Here is an 18,641-nt window from a genome sequence, read left to right as displayed (position 1 = left end):
ATAATATTAATTAAAGAGTAATTACAATCTTTAATGTTGTGATTAGTATGTTTAATATTAAAATTTTCAAAATTAAACACTTCAAATTTTTATATTTCATGCATATTAAGATGATTTATATGTTTGTGATGGTATAATAAGTTTAATTAGGTGTTATTTAAGTTTTTTAATGTTGTGATTAGTTATTTTAACAATAATTCAATGGAAATTTAATCAATAGTGGCTCAATTCAATGCCTTTAATATCTATTAGGGTATTTGACATGTTTATAATGATGAAAGATGACTAATTCGGGATTAATTAACTATTTAATACTGTGATTAGTATATTTAATTATGATGATAGAAATTTGACCTATATTGGGTCAATCAAATGTCTTTAATGTCTATTAGAGTGTTTAATATGTTTATAGTTATGAAAGAGAAATAATTAATGAGTAATTAATTATGTTAATGGTGTGATTAGTATATCTAATGATGATTTTATCGTAATTAGACCTATATTGGATCAAAATTCCGTATTTAATGCTTCTTAGGGTGTTTAATATTTTTATAGTGGTAAACTAAAATTAATTAGAGTTTAATTAAATTTTTTATTACTATAATTAGTATATTTAATGATAAATTTAATGACATTGAGTCAATTCTATGAATTTAATGCACCTTGTAAGGGTTCATTACGACATTACGTATAATCACACCTTATTATTTTAAATTAAGGGTAATCGCAACTTGCATATTTGATTTAATTTTGGTATGAAATGACACCAAAGGAACAGACACATGATAACGTTGGGATCATGCCCGAAAGATAGATAGGAACCGTCATCATTGGCAATTCATTTATTGTGACTACATCGACAAGGCTAAACGAATCACCCGGTCGGCCAACATGAGACAACCAACTACCCCTCAGTTATACCGAATTGGTAGCATGGGGCAGGATGGAATCTGTGGTTATATAAGAGGACTTAGCATGACGTCCGCACCATATATTATTGATATTGATCTGCAAGATTATCCTCCACAAACAGCGAAATAGACAGATTAATGATGTATATACAGAATAAAAGAAGTGAGATATTGGGAAGGCATTTGCAAAATGATTCAACTTCTACAGGATTCTAGTAAACACAACCCAATGTCCATATTATGAGAGCATGATCTCCTCTATTCAAAAGTCTAGCATGAGGATCCTACCTCCAACACCGAAGGAAATCCACGACATATATTTAGATGAGAAAGTGGCAGACCTGAAGGATTGGATCAAATCATTCAAGAGGCAGTGGGACAAATATAGGGTGAATGCGTGACAGTTGGACAGGATCTACAAGAATGAGTATCATCAATTTTCTTATTTATTGCAATAGACGAATGGTTTTTCATAAGTCAGGTAATGCTTCCGACAAGATTCAAGATGCAAACTATATTGAAAACCTAACGAACACCGTAGTAGAGGAGATCGGAACACAGTATGTTATCTAGATAGTTATCGGCAATGAAGCCAATTTTGAAGAAGACTGGTTTACAATTAATAGAAAAAAGAAAAACATTGTTTTAAACTCCATGTGCAGCTTAGTGCATGGATCTAATGCTGAAGGATAATGGTGAGCTATCATCAGTCAGCAAGTGTGTAGCTCGAGCATAGTCGATCACGAAGTTTATATATATCATCAATGGGTCCACTCTTAAATGCAAAGGTATATAAATGGTGAGATACTCAGACCTAGAGTCACTCGATTTGTGACAAATTTTATTGCCTTAAGGTATACACAACAAAAGAGGCAGAGCCTCAAGGCAATGGTGACCTCACATGAATGGTCCGATTCCAAGTATTCAAGATCGAGCGATGGAAAAAAGATGAAAAAGACTATTCTTTGTTCTAGATTTTAGGATATTAGGATTCTTTGTTCTAGACTATTCTTTGTTCTAGATTTCTATTGTCCTTCGTAAGGTTCATATGGATAAGCGTCCACAATTGATATATCTTAGACGTGTTGATTACAGTAAGAAAGAAGGTCATTCAAAGATGGTTTTAAGGTCGACCAATACTTACAGATCATTAATCGCGGGACTGAAGTTCATATGGACCAAGATATCTATAATGCAGATAAATCCATATTCAATGTAATTTAATTCATAATTTTTATTATTTAAAAAATTATTACTAACAAAATTATGTCTTGCAAAGTATTATCTAAAGACAACCATTCGATTGTAGCGTATTACATCTAGGAACACGATCAGATTTATTGGCACCAAGAAATGTTAGATATCGACTCTAGTCAAACACTACCGATACAACCGATGCTATTATAGAGGGTCGATTATTTCGAAAAACAATTGGCTCATTCTCCATCGTTGTAATTGTATCGTGAAGTTACAATATGGATCCTAGTTAAAAAAATTTTCACATATTGATTATAAATTATATTTGATATTAATTATTTGTTATGCTAATAAAATCTTATTTATATATTTTTGCAGTCGCATGGTGACTACAACTTGGAGGAGATGCACTAGATTTAAGAAAAGTTGTCATCTATGTACTTTCGCAAACAACATCTACCGATTGCGAACGTAATTGATCAACGTTGGCATCGATTCACACAAAGGTCCGCAATGGACTATCGTATAGAAGGTTGGAGAAACTAGCATATGTCCAATATAACATACGACTAAGGTTGCAGTTTGCCGAGCTGGACAAGGAGCCAGAGGAAACAAAGATTAATCTCATCGCCCAGCAATTCTACAAAGAAAGATTCACAGTCGATGTTAGAGTGGGTCTAAACAGCAACGAACCAAAAGAATCCTCTACTTGATAAGGCGAGAGATCCTCAATGTCCTTTGCGTTTTATCACTAAGGCAATAGAAGAAAAGAAAACATATCCCCAGCAGAAAGATCCCCCTTGGTCAAAATGTAATAGAAGGAGCCGGATAACATCGAGTTAAATTGCTCTAGGAATCAGAGACACCCAACCGTCATAGTCATCCGCCCAGCATATAAAGGAAAAAACAAAGAGGAAGGCAGTAGCATCAATTGCACCGTTGGAAAGAATCAAGTTAGGCGATGAGACACCTTTGCAATCGCATTCAACAACTACTCGGTCTAGAGCCACAGCAATGATGTGGACAGGAGTGCCTCGACTAATAATGACAGCAACGCCGGGGAGTCAATGGTCATATATATATAATTTGAGGGTGGTGCATGAACCAAGGAACAATATTTTACACGTCACCCAAGATTTGGAATATGAAACTCGACAAGGTACTAGTCAAGTTTATGCACAAAAGGGGAAGGGAAAGGCAGTGGACGATTTTGAGTAGATGCGACAAAGCCTACATGACGTAGCTATAGAGCGAAGCTCATTGTATTCACAGTCATCGCATTATGGAGAATCTTATGACCAACAGCAGCACGGTGATCGTTGGTCATACTTCTGCGAGCAACAGTACGATGATCGATCTTATAATACGAAGAAATAAATTAGTAATGAAAGTAAAAGTTCTAAAGTTCTCTATGCTCCACACCAATACATGCAACATTCGTCCTTGCCTTAGAAGCCGCCTCAAACACATGGTTCACGACAATCAGACTACTACCATCACCACATTGATGCACCAATGGCATACATTATATCAGTACATTATATTATGTGATCAATTTCAGAATTAGGTCCGGCAAACAAATCATATTGATATACAAATACATAGGATGAAGGACCCTGAATCACCGCCCATGGAGTCTCATCATTCTTTTTGGTGGTAGAACCAAGTATATCCATCGATTAATTACTTAATTCATTTGAATCTTAAAATTTAAATTATTTAAAAACTAATCTAACAATTCAAATCATTTCTTTGTAGATAATTTAATATAACGAAAGGATGATCTGGAACGTATCACAAAGCTACTCCTCAAAGCCCGAAAAAGATGTATCATTATTTTTTCCTAATTTACATTAATTTTGCTAAAATTATACTAAATTTATATTTATTTCTAACTTAAAAACCTTAATCTAACTTTTTTCTATTTTCTAGGTATTTTTGGAGCTATTTTTGATGATTTTGGGTGTACAATCGGTATGCCCCTGCATACCATTAGTATGTCTCAGTACGTATCGTATCGACGCTTGGTACGTACACCGGTACGGACCGAAATTGCAAATCTTCTTACAGTCTAACCTAAAACAATTGTGTTACAGAATCTTAAGGAATTTTGTTAAATTGTTTTGGGCTTTAAAACAAACATAAATGAGCCATCAATGGCACAATAGCTAGCTAAAACCCATTGTAAAGGTGCTACTCTGTAGTCTGTGCTATTCTGTACAATGTTGGTCAGCAAGCTATTGTGAAAGCAGAAACAGACCAAAAATTATCCTAACCATATGTTGCTACCATTAGCATGGACTAGCATAGTGCATTTTATTTTATTACCTTCCTGGAGACAGTTTGTTTCCGTTCTGATCAACAGGCAATCCTAGTTTTCATCTATAAAATTCTATATCGCTCCTAGATTGCAATTAACACAAACAATAATATCGACCGAATATGTAACCTTGTCAACCTAAGAGTGGACATAATGTTACAAATGGCAAGCACATAACTCTACTTGGAAACTTGGACAGATCAATAGAGTTAAGGATCGAAAATCAATGACATTAGAAACAGCCATATATATTCTCTCGAAATGTATGATAGTTTGTAGATGTCAGTGACCCTATTACTTCAGGAGTTACACTTTGGCATTTGATCAAGACATTTAAGTTATTCAAGCCAAGGTTTCAAATTTGACCAGTATCAATACCAGTCATTGGCTGGATCAATATGCTAATGGCACCAAACCGTCCCATCTATCGGGGTCAACTAGACAAGTGTGTTAGTCCCAGACTTCATACACCTTTCAGAAACCCTAACATTTTTGTTTTTTTAATATTCAATAATGAAAAACAAGGCTTCAAGCCTTCAACACATTGATCTGATACTAACTCTGACACTTTATTGGCTGATAGGATACCTGTATATTCGATGGTAGACCCTCATGTACCACCCAATTCAAATGAGAAAAAAAAAAAAGAATACCAACCAGATTATATGATCTACTACCAATCCTTTGTCAGATCAATATATACCGACTAATATGTACTAGTTCGACCAAAATATAAAATCACATACCTTATAATTACAAATCCAAAGTTCATGCATATGTCAAAAGTCATGCTATACTAATACATGTAATGGAAATCTCAAGACAAAATGAGAAAAGGTAATAGTTATCCTGACCACTTCAACTATAATAACAACAACAAAGCCGTAAGTCCCAACTATTAGGGGTTGACTACATGGATCTTTTGCCATCATTGAGATCCTAACCATTTCATGATTCCTTTGACAATTAGGATTTACATTCTAGATATATCGATATAATAACAAAGGATTGATGTGTCAAGTAGGCTAATCATGCCAATATAATAATAGTATAGTTAAAAACCATATGTGTTTGTACATAGGTCTATAAACTGTTGGACATAGATCAAACAAAGGCTCATCGTAACACGACATACCACTCGGTACAGGCAGTTCATATCGATCCAATAGGGGATTGGAATGAGTAGTACATCATTATGCCCCCATGTACTATGTGTTGGTATACTCGATAGTCAATACATTTCGGTACATACCGTACCAACAGCTGGTTGATATACCGGTATGGACCGGTAAGACGACCCATAGATCAAACCAAAGAAAATATAATTGGATCAGATCATTGGATTGGGTTGCTTATTTAGTCACTAGAATTGATCAAGTCAAGTTGGATTCAGCATAGACCGAATTAAAGTAGAAGGTGATAGAAGCCAGATAGGAAGACTTCATGTTAGGGTTCCATGTGTGATGTCAACAGTTAGATTTCAATATATACGATATACATAATACAAGAAACCTATTTGGATTGTCATCAAAACAGATCAACCTCAATCCACATGCTATAATACTACAGATTGAGTAACTATTTAAATATCAGATTGTATTAGTTCTAACTGGATACCTGAATATGTATCAAATCGGATCCAATTCACTTAATTTGCTACCACACTCCCAATGCTAGGCAGCAGGTTTGTGTTAGTGAGATTCCAGAGTTGTATTAGACTAGCATAATACTTGCACACTTAAGTGATGGTGAACATGAGATAATTGCTCTTCAGAAAAATTCTTAAATAGCACCAAAATATAGAAGGGTAACCCTTAGCAATTTTCTTATCTCACTGAAGTCTACATACCTTGATGTTACACAATCACCCAGAATAGAATAATTAGGAGGAGCTTGGGGCCTCCAAAATGTGAGATTGTATCCAGGAAGGTCTCCTGCAACAATTGACTAATGAAGGATAAGAGCATGACAACCAAAGATTATACAAATATAATAACACCTAAGTGTAAATCTGAATTTTCTAAACTGAAAGACATGAAAACAAGTAATAAAACAATCATAACCTTTTGGTGATGCCCATATTTGTTTGAAGTTGGTACAAGAAGCCAAAGGATTAACATTACCAAATTGCAATGCAGCAAGAGCCTCGTTTTGCAATTTAAGTAAGAGAGAAGCAACACTAAGAGACAAGTGGATGCATATATCTGTAGATGTGATGGATATATTTGTCTTCTCCTTGACAGAGGTATATCCTCCTGAAATATCAACTGGTGCTAGAACAACAAGACCTGAACCGGCTTCAACAGTGAGATCTTTCACGAGGGATCGAACCCATGTGTCATTTTCTTTTGAAGCATACCTGTCAAGAAAAATTTTGAACAAAATGTGAAACGAATATAATAGGATCGGCTATTTCTGGAAAATGATAAGAGAAAATTACCCTATAATCAATTTAGTGAATGTGAACACTTACATGAAACTTAAGTCCATCTTTGCACGGAGTAACTTCTCAACATGCAAGGAATCATTATACAGTTTTGAACTATCATAGAAGGTAAATTCTGAAGAGATAATCTGCAATAGACAAGGAAACACAAACATCAATAGCGACAGTGTTCCCTCCTGTCAGGTTTCATGATGTATCTATAAGAATACAGCTCAATAATCTCACTTAGTAAAGTCAATCATCAAATACCAGTAGATATTAAACAGCAAGTATCAAACATGACTACAAAGAACTCGTCTAGGCAATAGATATCCTAAAGCAAAGCATGAGAGGGGAAAAACAAGATTACATAATAAGAAGTTAATTCTCCTCCATCACATTATGAAAGATACATAGTTCAGATTTTCTACTAATCATTTTAATCCCAAAACCATCTCCTTAGACAAGCTAACTTTTCAGATATATTGTAACTTAATCAAACAAAACTGCAACTCATAGGGCAACTTGGTTCTTCTAACTGTCATTTATCATTTAGTTCAGAGGAACAAAGTGGACAGAAAAGACAAAGTAAATGCACTTATCCACTTTAGGTATACTGCTCTCAGCTTTTTGAGGCAAGGAAAGCAAAGCATATTGTTTTTCCACCTCTACTTCCAGTCCCTTTTCTTGATATAAAAACCAATCATTTTATTTCACCAAGATTTTAGAAGTACATGGATGAGAAGGAGAAGAGATAGAGAAAATACACAAATGGGGGATAAAACAAGGATTCTACTCCTACATGTTTAACATGGGATCAACTTTCAAGCAGAAAGATCCAAAACAAACAAATTTCTTCCTTAGAATATTAATGTTCCATTCAAGAAGTTCTTACACTGCTCTCCTTGCATGTCTCCATCAAGTAGCAACTCTCAATCTTTTCCGTCTAGTCTACTTTTCTAACATTTATATGATAGCTATAGCGCCTTGACCTAATGATTTATGCCCAACAGCTACTTAGCCATTGTATATCCAAGATTTTTGTTAGTTCATAAAAGATTTTATTAGTTCTTAATACTTTTTGAACAATGTATTTAGCAAATTTCATAGCAAGGGCAATTGCTAACACCTTTTCAACAAGGCAAAGTAATGTGTCATGCCAGTCAACTTGGTCCTGTGGGTCCAACAGCTCAGCTTGTCTCACCGGCTCAAATTAGACAAAAGTGGCCAATAGACCTGATCAACTCATCCAGCATGAATCAAAGATATAAAATAAAGGACTAAGCTGAAGCTATACAGCGTCAGGGACAATGATAGAGAATCAGGGTCACCACAAAGATAGAGAAATTGAGGAAAAATGGATGGAGCAGGAAAGAAACTCAGATGCCATTGTGTCTTGTTTTCTTTAGGCAAAGGTTAGGCAGTAGTCAACTCATTTCCTTCCTAAACAATAACAGCAATGCCATAAATGAATACAGGAGTGTGCAGCAACAAATGGTTTTATGTAGAACCCATACTGTATCAGATGGTATGTACAAGTCCATCAACTAATCGGTACACGGACCAGCCCGCTCAGAAGTACACTGTTATGTACCACGTGGTATGCCTCTTGTATCGTTCGAGACAATTCAAATTTGACTGTTACTGACCAATACGGATTGGTAATGGTATAATATAGCAATGATCGGATTTTGATCATACCAGTCTCCTCTCAAATCAATCCAGCTCCCAACAGTTAAATTGATCATTGGACCTGTTTTGACACTTTAAATCCTCCTCCCTCTCCCCTATTTTGCTCACTCTCATTCTCACTCCGCTCGCTCACTTACTCTCATTTATTTTTTCATCGTATTAACCTAGAATTTCTATTAATTAATGGCTTAGATACATTTTATTCTTATCTAAATAACTTACATACTAAGAAATTAGGAGAAAAAACCAAAAATATATTTCTCAATTTTGGACCATTTTTTGACCCTCTACAAAACACTGGTATGTACTAACACATGGTACCGATGTACCAATGTGCCAACGTACACCAATATGTTCTGATATACCAACACATGGTATACCATTATGCACCAGTGTACTAAGTTATGGTACACTGGTACATATTGGTATGAGGCCTACCAACAAGACACGAGACAATGTTTCTTGATAAAAACATCGTTCCTTGCTAAATACATCAATTAGGGGCACAATTAGAGGACTCAGGAAAAAAAAAATCTAGGAGTTCATCACTCAATATGGTTTTCTAAACTGTTGTGCTATGCCAACTACACCACTTAATGTGTACCGTTGGGTCAAATTGAGCTCTTTTTTTCTTCTTTTCCTTTTTTTTTGTTTCTTTATTCCAGAAGCACATCAATCAATCGCATTTGCATGTATAATGGTCAGTCAAATCCCCTTGTGCTGTTAAACCTCGTAATCTCATTTACACGTTTTGCTAGCAAGTAGTCATGAAAAAGCTAGAGAAGGCAAATTACAAAAGTCAATGATATGGCTTGAGAAACTAATACAAGCATGCACAAATACTGTGTACCTGAGCTTCAAACGTAAAACTAAGTATTTGACTTGAAGTAGCACTTATATCAGCAATTGGATCATTTGTCTGTTGGCCTTGAGTTTCAGCAGAACCCAGCTTGGCTATATCAGATGTCAAACTATCCAATAAAGAAATCTCAACCCCATCATCTGCAGACACTGAATAGCTGCTACCATTATTCAGGTACGTACACTTTCTCAACAATGCACCATTCTGATGAATACACAAAATAAAAACAAGTCACCTACAGGGAAAAAAGTTTGCCACATGTCGTGATAATAACAACAACCACAGCAGGACAGAGTCTATAACCAAGATATAAGTTGATAACCAAATTTAACCGTAAAAAGACAAGTTCTATTAGAAAAAACACAGGAGGCAAATGATAAGGCATCAGCATTAATTAAAAAACAGCAAACAAGGAAAAATATGATATGTCATACAAAATGGTCAACATAATACAGACTGAAAAATATCCAGCAACTCCAATAAAGTTCTAGAACTCATTTTAGCTCCAACATTGAGAACTATTGATGGATATAAATCTAGAATGTCCCACAGGAGGGAACCCTAAATTGAAAAGATAATTTTACATCCAGTATATGTACTTACACAATGAATCATCCATCCTTTCTGGTTAGCTAACTAGTAGAAGCAGATATTCAAAAGGTTCTGCATATGCCACTTAACAATGAATCTGAGACAATTCTACACTGTTCATACTTTGCCAAAGTCATAACATGGAAAATGTGATAGAATAGCTCCTGCAAGTAGATTGGCCAATGATGAGATATCACATCTCTCTAAATGGGAAAACCATCAGCAGCTCCCCACTAAAAATTGACAACATAGGAGCCAACAGACACTATATTTCATCTTTAGTAGGGACAAAATTTTAGATGAGTCCCTCTGCACTCATCACAAAAGAAAGCCTAAAAAGACACAAACTACTTCAACTTTATCTGGTACGATAAGTTTAATGAGACCCTTTGCGTTCATCATTAATAAAAGCCTACAAGAGAAACACTGTAGGTTCTTTTGACTACCCTCTTGAGTCTTGCATCTATAACTAGAATAGGAGGCTTTGTATAGTATGGGAGCCCTTAGAGATTCTCTATTTAGTACTGATACGATTTTACTTTAGGCAAAAAAAGGATTTTGCATCATCATCATGGATCTACAATAACAACATTTGTCACCCTAAAGAATATGACAAACAAATACTTAGGCTACAAAAGAAAAGATTCACATTAACTGCCCCTATAGATAGAGGTTAACCACTACTTGACTGATCCTGTAGCATGTTAGCTGGACATCCCAAAATGTGCTTCCATAATGCTACCTGTCCCATCATCTCTAAAATGAGTATACAGCTTTCAAAGAGCTAGACAAGCTATATGGTTTGGTCCATGATTTGCAATACCATCTGGTACAGATTGGTGTGGTCTGATAACTTACAAGCATGCACACCAGGGTAAATCGAGCAGTATGCCTGATACTTCCTTTTTTATTTTTCAGACTTCTTTTCATACTTTTTTTTATACACAGTACGTACCAATGCACCTACACATAGTACACTGGTATGGCCGTGACGTGTACGGATCTAGGCCTGCACCAGTATGGGTCCAGCCCTCGAGATTGTGTTCCTTGCTTTGGTCTCTTAATAACCATAGGCCTGATGAGGGGATGAACATAATGTAGCAACTAATATCATGGTCAATTTCTGCCCATGCTCGGTCCATATCGCAACTTGAGAGAGAATTAAAAGCTAGAGGATAGAACCCACTTCCTGAAGTTCAAATACTCTTTTGAAGAAGGATGATCCCAAAAAGCCCTCATGTTAGCCATTACATCACCATCCAAAAATGAGACAAAAAATGTGGTCAACTTAACAAGCAAATCATATCCAGAATTTCCATACTAAGTTGAAATTTAAGGGGATCTAATGATCAACACAGGGAAGTAAACATATATGATAGTAGACAATAGGCAAGCTGATGAGTAACAAGAGAATAGATCTGTTTGGCTGATACATCTTACAAAAAAAAGGTTTTTCAAACAAGTAATATGCAAGCTTCTTATATTGAAACATTGAAGCAGTAATATGTAACTAACTTCATGACAAATAACCATAACATAATAGAGCAAGCTGGATAATCTAAAAAGGAATCATTCAACATGCAGCAGATATGAGACAAAAAATTGCAGTCTCTTCCTAGGCCATATATTAAAAAACTATAAGAGAATATGATGCAACCAAATTGTTCCAGGCTTCCAGCAATGGTATTTCAAACCATGCTCTGAATCAAGTGACAGCTCAGAATTCCCATCAAATTAACCTAGCAAAACTATAAGTATATTGCATTGCAAGAGGGAAATCATGCTATCCATGGGAGCCAGCTACTGCAGTGATATTGCAAGATTATAAAAGGAAAACAGATACCTCAATCTTTACATTCCTGAATCTCAATTTCTTTCCACGTCCAATTATTATAATAGGTCCAGTATATGACTGTCCTTTTATGTCATATTCCTCACTTAAAGATAGTGTACCTCCACCACCATCATAAATGAACTCACTAGAAGCACAACCATCTACTATTAACTGTCTTCTAGGCGAGAGGTGTACAACCTCATCTCTCTGCATGTAAAGAGATCCTGAAAGTATTATGTCATCTGAATTGATCAGCGCGTCGTTCTTTGGATTCATAGTCTCCTCCCTGCCTGTAATGGAACCCAAACTAGGCACAAAAAATTCAGCAACTGCAAGAAGAAAATCTATAACAACAAGAACACGTGGTTGCTGAATTCTGATCACAATGGATTGAAAAGATGCACGCCATCGATAATCCAATATCAGCATTGTCAAGTATGAAGCACCAGTATCAGTTGCACTTTCCAGATTCTTGGCAGGCACACCATCTTTTGGGATTGTCAAATCAGTTCCACCAGGTCCAAGATTAAGCAAACCGGGCTTATATATATTCGTGTGAGAGCCAAGCATCAGTCGCATTTCAGGTTTTGTATCAGGACGTATATCCAGCACAGATAATTTGGGAATTGTCACATAGAGGTCCGCTTCAGAAAAGGATGTTGACCTATATGAAACCCAAAGACCTTCTAACTGCCAACATAAGAAGCATTTCAGGAAACAAACTCTACAAAAGTGCAGAAGGTCACTGGTCACCATACAAGTGTAAAGAGTTCTGTAGTAACTAGAATATTTTTTGCCAATAAGAAAAAAAATACTATTCTAAAACGTACAAACATTATAAAAAAAAAAAACACAAGCATAATACAAAAAAAATAATATAGAAGTTTTTGAGGGCTCAGAGAAGATTACAGCTATCCGAGCTAAAGGAGATTCCTCTTCGTGGTCATTGCGTAGCTCCAACAAAGCATCATGAACCTCAACAGCTAGAATAATCACAGTACGAGAGAGTAAGATTTGACTGTTCAAATTGACTTTATCAGCAATCATACGAATAGACTCCTTCATTCCAGTTAAATTGTCACGAAAACTTGGGGGAAGTTTAGGCACTTCTGAAATGTTCATGTAAATACAGTTTATTATGATAGCGTATTCCTTATCAGACATGATACCATGCAGTAAGCCAATCTGCAAAATAAAAGTCAAAATTATATCAAAATTATTCAACACAAATATGTTTGGAAGCAATTTCAGAAGCTGCACTACTTACAAGAAAAAGAATTATCACATATTAAACTATGTGGTTTCCATTTTTTTTTTTTTGAGGAAAAAGATAGAGTCTATCACCAAAAATCATAAAGGACAATAAATAATGAGTACAAGAGAGTAAGATTCTGAAGAAAAAGAAAGGGTGAAGATACATAAGTACTTTCCTTGACCCAACATCTGCATACAGCCCAAATTCCTAAGCAATTAAAACATGCTGCCATTAGAAAGTATTAAGTGTGAATCAAGAGTTTTAATTTTGTCCATCACACCAATTTTCCACCACTAGGCTTTAAACTTGGAGATGACAACCAAGTCTGACATGTAATAACTATGTTAAAGGTGCCAATACATACTAGGCCAACTTTCCAGTTGTTTTAGTCCCACAAAGGCAAATGTTGTTTAGCATGGCACTGGATCATACCACACCAGAAGGTATTAACACAGACTAGTGCAACAAAACAACAAAGATCAAAAGATTCAGTTTAGAAATTAAAGTCTGAGACAACATCAAAAAACTTCCACGCAATTTTAACCCATGAGTGCTTAAACTATGTTGATATGGTATAAACCTGAAGGAATACCAATATATGTCAATCTACATGAGTTAGGAACCAATGTTCAATAAAGAATGTCCTAAACTTGGTCCTAAAACCATAATAAAAAAGAATGAGCATTCTCTAACCAGTATTCAAAACTAAAAAGGTCCACTAAGTGTTATGATGTATCTCAATCAGAAGTTATTTTAGTTTGATTGAATCTGGATTAGATATTTGTTACCTTTCAGAGAACTTTTGAGTTTTTAACTTTCGATATCATTCAGAGAACTTTTAAGTTTTCAGTATGTAATTTTAGATTTTGGGTTTGGTGTCTTACCTTATTATTTTGTTTATTTAGAAAAGAGGAAAAAGATAAAATTTCTATCTTAACCAATCTCGAAAATAGCAGAACTGTTGTACTAAAATAAAAATAAAGTCCTTAGGTGGCTGAAATATTTATGACGATAATTTTTTGGATGAAGGAAACAGTGTTTCTATAGGCCTTGTGGCATTCTTATCTGCTTCCTCTCTAGGATGAGTATTTCTTCCATATTCTTATATTTTTCAATCCATAATCTCATAGCCCTCACTTTGCCACTCTTATTTCATAGACTTAAAAGTCATTTGTTGTTTCAGTTCTTATCTGTTAGTTCTTACATCATTTTTGATACTAGAGCAAGAATGCGGAGAATTTCAAGAAAGAGAACACTATCTTGTATCTATTTCTTTCCAGCTTGAATTCCATTCTTGGTCATTTACCTTTTAATTTTGCTTGTGGATTTCCTATTCTCAAGTTACAAAAATACAATGGTTTCATATGATTCAACAGTGAGTTAGTCCAAGAAAATTTTGCTGTTCAAAACCAGTAAGACTCCACCATGATATATCAAGGATGAGCTCCATGACATGGAAAACAAATTAATTCATTCAATTAAAGAAGTCAAAGGATTTTTTAGCTTCGTTGAGTGTAGAAACAATTAATTATTGTTACGTATTTAGTTTTAGTGTGATATTTTTGCATTAATTTTTAAAAGTTGTACTTGTGTAGGATAAGTTTGATCTCATGATTAATTTGTTTTTACCTTTGTTTACTTGGAAAAGATGATAACATAAGGTAGAAATCTCATTTTTAGAGATTTTAGAAAAGTTCGGTAATGAGGAGATGAAGTCCATGTCTTACATAGTTTTAAAAGCAGTGCGTTGTTTGTCTTAGATGGGAATATGCATGACCTTAAGTTTTGGATGGAAGAAAAGTATTATTTAAGGCCCAGTGACCTTGTGACATGATGGATATTTCTTTCAGCTTCTAATCTTCATCTTCCAACTCATAATCTCCTATCTTTCTCACTTTCTCACTAATTTATAGATTTAATCATCTTTCAGCTATTTGACACTTTAGTTTGATGTGCTTAAACCTGTGAAAGATGTTATATCATGTTAAATTGAAAATGTGGATTACCTTGTCTGTCACTTCAACATGTTCAGTATAAGTATAACATACTCTATGTACCAGCACAACAATTAAGAAAATGATTCCACCAAGATAGATAAAATAATGCAGGACACAGACAACTCATAAATTAAAGTCACACAAAGGATGATAACAATCTGTATTTACAACTTAATTAACACAGACAAAGATAACAAACAAAAACTGACAAATATAGTGAGTGGTTCCTCCAACTGCATGGTTTGACTTAGAACTAGCAAAACATAGCAGTGTCCAGTTGCCCACAATCCACTACTAAACACATTTAAAACTGAAACAGTCCAACAAGGATTTGCTGTAGCATAGAATCTGTGTACAATAACCAGTCAAAACAATTATGAAATAGATTTCAGCCTAACATACAAAACATCTCCAAACGAACACTCAATTGTACTCGAGGAGAAACAAATTATCTCACTTTCTGCAACTTAAACAGTATGCAAAATTACAAATAGCAAATAAACAACTATGAACATGAAGATTGTTTATCCAAAACGTTCATTTCATGAAATATACTAACAGTCCAACCAAATTATGAAACAAAGAATTACCAACTGAACAAATGAGACATCATTTTATGAATAGAGAGATTATATATAAATAGACAAGATTATAATAAATAGAATAATCACCTGTACTTTCAGAGAAATGTTTGGAACTTTACGGAAGACATCTCTCAAGCTTCGTCGCACCTCAATATGAATACCATGACCTTCTCGTATCAAAGGTTTCCCTAAAACTCCACCAACTCCAACTGCCATGTTAATTCCATGAATCTGCAAGTTTAAATATTATACAGTCTGGTGCTGCTCACTTTAAGACACCATAGAATGTGAAAGTTGTTCCACATTACAGAAATACCTCAGCATGAAGAATATCAAGATGTATAGCTGAGGGATTGTTTTCCTTGCAACCATGCCAACTAAAACTGTTCTTCACTTGGAGTTGTCCAAGATCTAGTTGCATATAACTGCACCAAATAGAGTTGTATGTAGACTTCCACTAATTAGAAAGCAGTGAATAGTAAGCACTGCAATATAAACAGCTCACAAAATAACTAGATATTCTAAATAATTTTGGGTGGATGAAAAGCAATATTCATCCACCACATTGAACTTCCATAACAGTTCATAGTCCAATGCAGAAACCAGAGTATCACAGAACTAGTCTTCTCACGTTCATAGGTCATCTATAGTTCTTTACTACGAATAGATATAAAATTTATACTAAAGAAGTCTAACGTTATAGATACCAAGAAACATAATATTTCTTATAGAAAGAACAAAAAAAGCACCATGATGTTGTACATAAAAAAATGCAATTATTTATTTGGACTTTGAAGGGCCTATAGCCACAACAACAAACCCAGAAAACAAAAAGAGAGAACAATATTTTTCCACCTGGTCATTTCATGACCAAATTTGTAATTATTTGTGTATTAGGGTCCCAAAAATAACTAAGAATCCATAAGAAAAGTTCAAAGTTTTGAGGACTTTCGTGAAAAAATTAAAAGAAAATGGGAATCCACCAAAAAGTTTTCATTGATTCAAGCAACGTAATAACATTCTTCTATAATAAAAAACAAAAGGGACCTAACTTTTACAAAAGTATAAAAAGAAAAGGCGGGATTCACTGATAAGTCTTATGATTTAAGTAATACAAAAGCTCACTCCTTTTGTATACAGCCATCAATTATTTAAAAAAGAGCACACTAATGAAACACAATGTTGGATGAGCAAAGGTTAAATTGTCACGTGCCAAGCCCATACTAGCCAGCTCTCCAAATGGTGCATACCCTCCAGAGAAAGCATGTAGCAGGTCTTTTGTTGCATGTCAGTGAATATGATGCGACAGCATTACATGACAGAGTGACATGCATCAGCATGCACTAGCATATCATTGCATGATACAAAGATGCATGCCAAGGGAAAATTTAGCTAGCAAGGTATGTTAAGCAGAATCCAACAGTGTTTTTGGTAATAGGATCACAGATACGAACTCATTACTCATGGAATTCATGGGCACAATAATTATTGGAGTGTCCAAGGATAGGTCCAGTTTAACAGCAGTTGCACCATCGATCTCATATTTCTGAATAAGCCATTCAAAACCCCCAACCTTGTCCACAAGCTTAATTGCTTCTTCAGTGTGCGGAGAAGCAAGCTCCATAAAATATGAAGTTATCTGCATGTTTTTGGGTGGACATTGAATATCAGCACAGACTCTGAAAGGAGATTAGCCAATCACAAAAGAGAATTAAACTCAATAAAGCCCTGAAATGAAGTATGCTATGAAGCCATCTAAGTGTAAGCCTCACAATTGCTTCATGCACACGATTGACCATGACAGTGAAGCATGCAAGATTGGGCATGAGGCTTCCAAGAATTTGAGGATTCACAGAGTAAAAGCAAGTAATGCTGGTCACTTAAGCAATCACATACCTCCTGAACAAAACGGTACAGAAAAACAATGCGTACTGCTGAAAGACGTCCACTCAAGCTGTAATCATGCCCTTGGTAATCGTCATCTTCAGTACTGTAAGAGTGGAATGTGAACTGGACAAAAGAGAAGATAGAGAACAATTTGTTAGCCACTGAATTACACACAACAAAATACATTTCTAATCAACAATAGCATAACCAAATATTCTGCAGATTGACCAAGAAAGAGGGCAATAATAGCCGTCAAGGATTCAAATATCAAACACTATCAACTAGCATTTACCAGTCCAACCACAAACATCAACAAAACCAACATAATACCAACACATGATATATCTCTTATATTATTTTCCCAGTGCTCTACAATGGAACACAGTGTTGTGCTTAAGTACCATATCTGTCTGACAATGGATTATAACATGTTCCATCAACATTATCACTTCTTATATAGCAACTATTGCATGTCATTTAGTAAGTCTCAACCATGCAAACTCAATGCATATGCAATCTTATGATTGCTATATAAAGATTTTTTATCCAAGAGACATTCAGTGATGTGTGACTCCAGATGATCCACCATATTCTGATTGTCCCACTTCCATTTTATAAGCAATAGCTTGCTGGATAGATATAATGGCCAATAAACAAAATCTCCTTTGAACAAAACTGTCAACTACTTGTATTTGCTATGAAAAGGTCATGCAAACTAAATCAGTCACAAATCTCATAGGGTAATGCCAAACACAAATTTGCTCCTCAGAACCTTTATTGTTCTTTGAGAATCTACAGAAGCATTAAACTGTTAGTTTCCTAACAGCAAGATCCAGATCAACGTAACCAACAGAAATACAATGGTGAAAATGAAAAATAAAATACCTTGATAAGAGACTCAATCCCTTGGTGACGAATATCACAAAGCCAGCTCCATTGACTATCTGGGCCAAGTGACATATCGCAAAGCCTCGTATTTCCAAGTGTACCATCAATGGAGATAGAACCTGGATGTACCTGAATTACATGAGGGCAAAAAGTTGTACAACATGTCACGACGAGTTCTAAACTGCATAAAAAGATAAC

The 18,641-nt window shown here is 35.1% G+C and overlaps 1 protein-coding gene across 5 annotated transcripts in view; it reads right to left on the bottom strand.

Moving 5' to 3' along the window:
- The window catches only part of LOC135622707 (uncharacterized), a 75,606-nt gene that overhangs the window by 27,557 nt on the left and 29,408 nt on the right, over nt 1–18,641 (bottom strand). For all 5 annotated transcript variants that reach the window (XM_065124768.1, XM_065124769.1, XM_065124773.1 and 2 more), the window contains 11 exons: nt 18,441–18,572; nt 17,565–17,678; nt 17,123–17,307; nt 15,985–16,093; nt 15,756–15,899; nt 12,742–13,017; nt 11,842–12,522; nt 9,396–9,611; nt 6,902–7,002; nt 6,492–6,787; nt 6,278–6,362 (listed from right to left, as the gene is read on the bottom strand). In XM_065124768.1, coding sequence (XP_064980840.1) covers nt 6,278–6,362; nt 6,492–6,787; nt 6,902–7,002; nt 9,396–9,611; nt 11,842–12,522; nt 12,742–13,017; nt 15,756–15,899; nt 15,985–16,093; nt 17,123–17,307; nt 17,565–17,678; nt 18,441–18,572 — 2,339 coding nt within the window. The remainder of the gene's footprint in view (nt 1–6,277; nt 6,363–6,491; nt 6,788–6,901; nt 7,003–9,395; nt 9,612–11,841; nt 12,523–12,741; nt 13,018–15,755; nt 15,900–15,984; nt 16,094–17,122; nt 17,308–17,564; nt 17,679–18,440; nt 18,573–18,641) is intronic.

The sequence above is a fragment of the Musa acuminata genome, chromosome BXJ2-9 (genome assembly GCF_036884655.1).
Source record: "Musa acuminata AAA Group cultivar baxijiao chromosome BXJ2-9, Cavendish_Baxijiao_AAA, whole genome shotgun sequence".
Taxonomy (NCBI): domain Eukaryota; kingdom Viridiplantae; phylum Streptophyta; class Magnoliopsida; order Zingiberales; family Musaceae; genus Musa; species Musa acuminata.
This window is presented reverse-complemented; position numbering and strand designations above follow the sequence as displayed.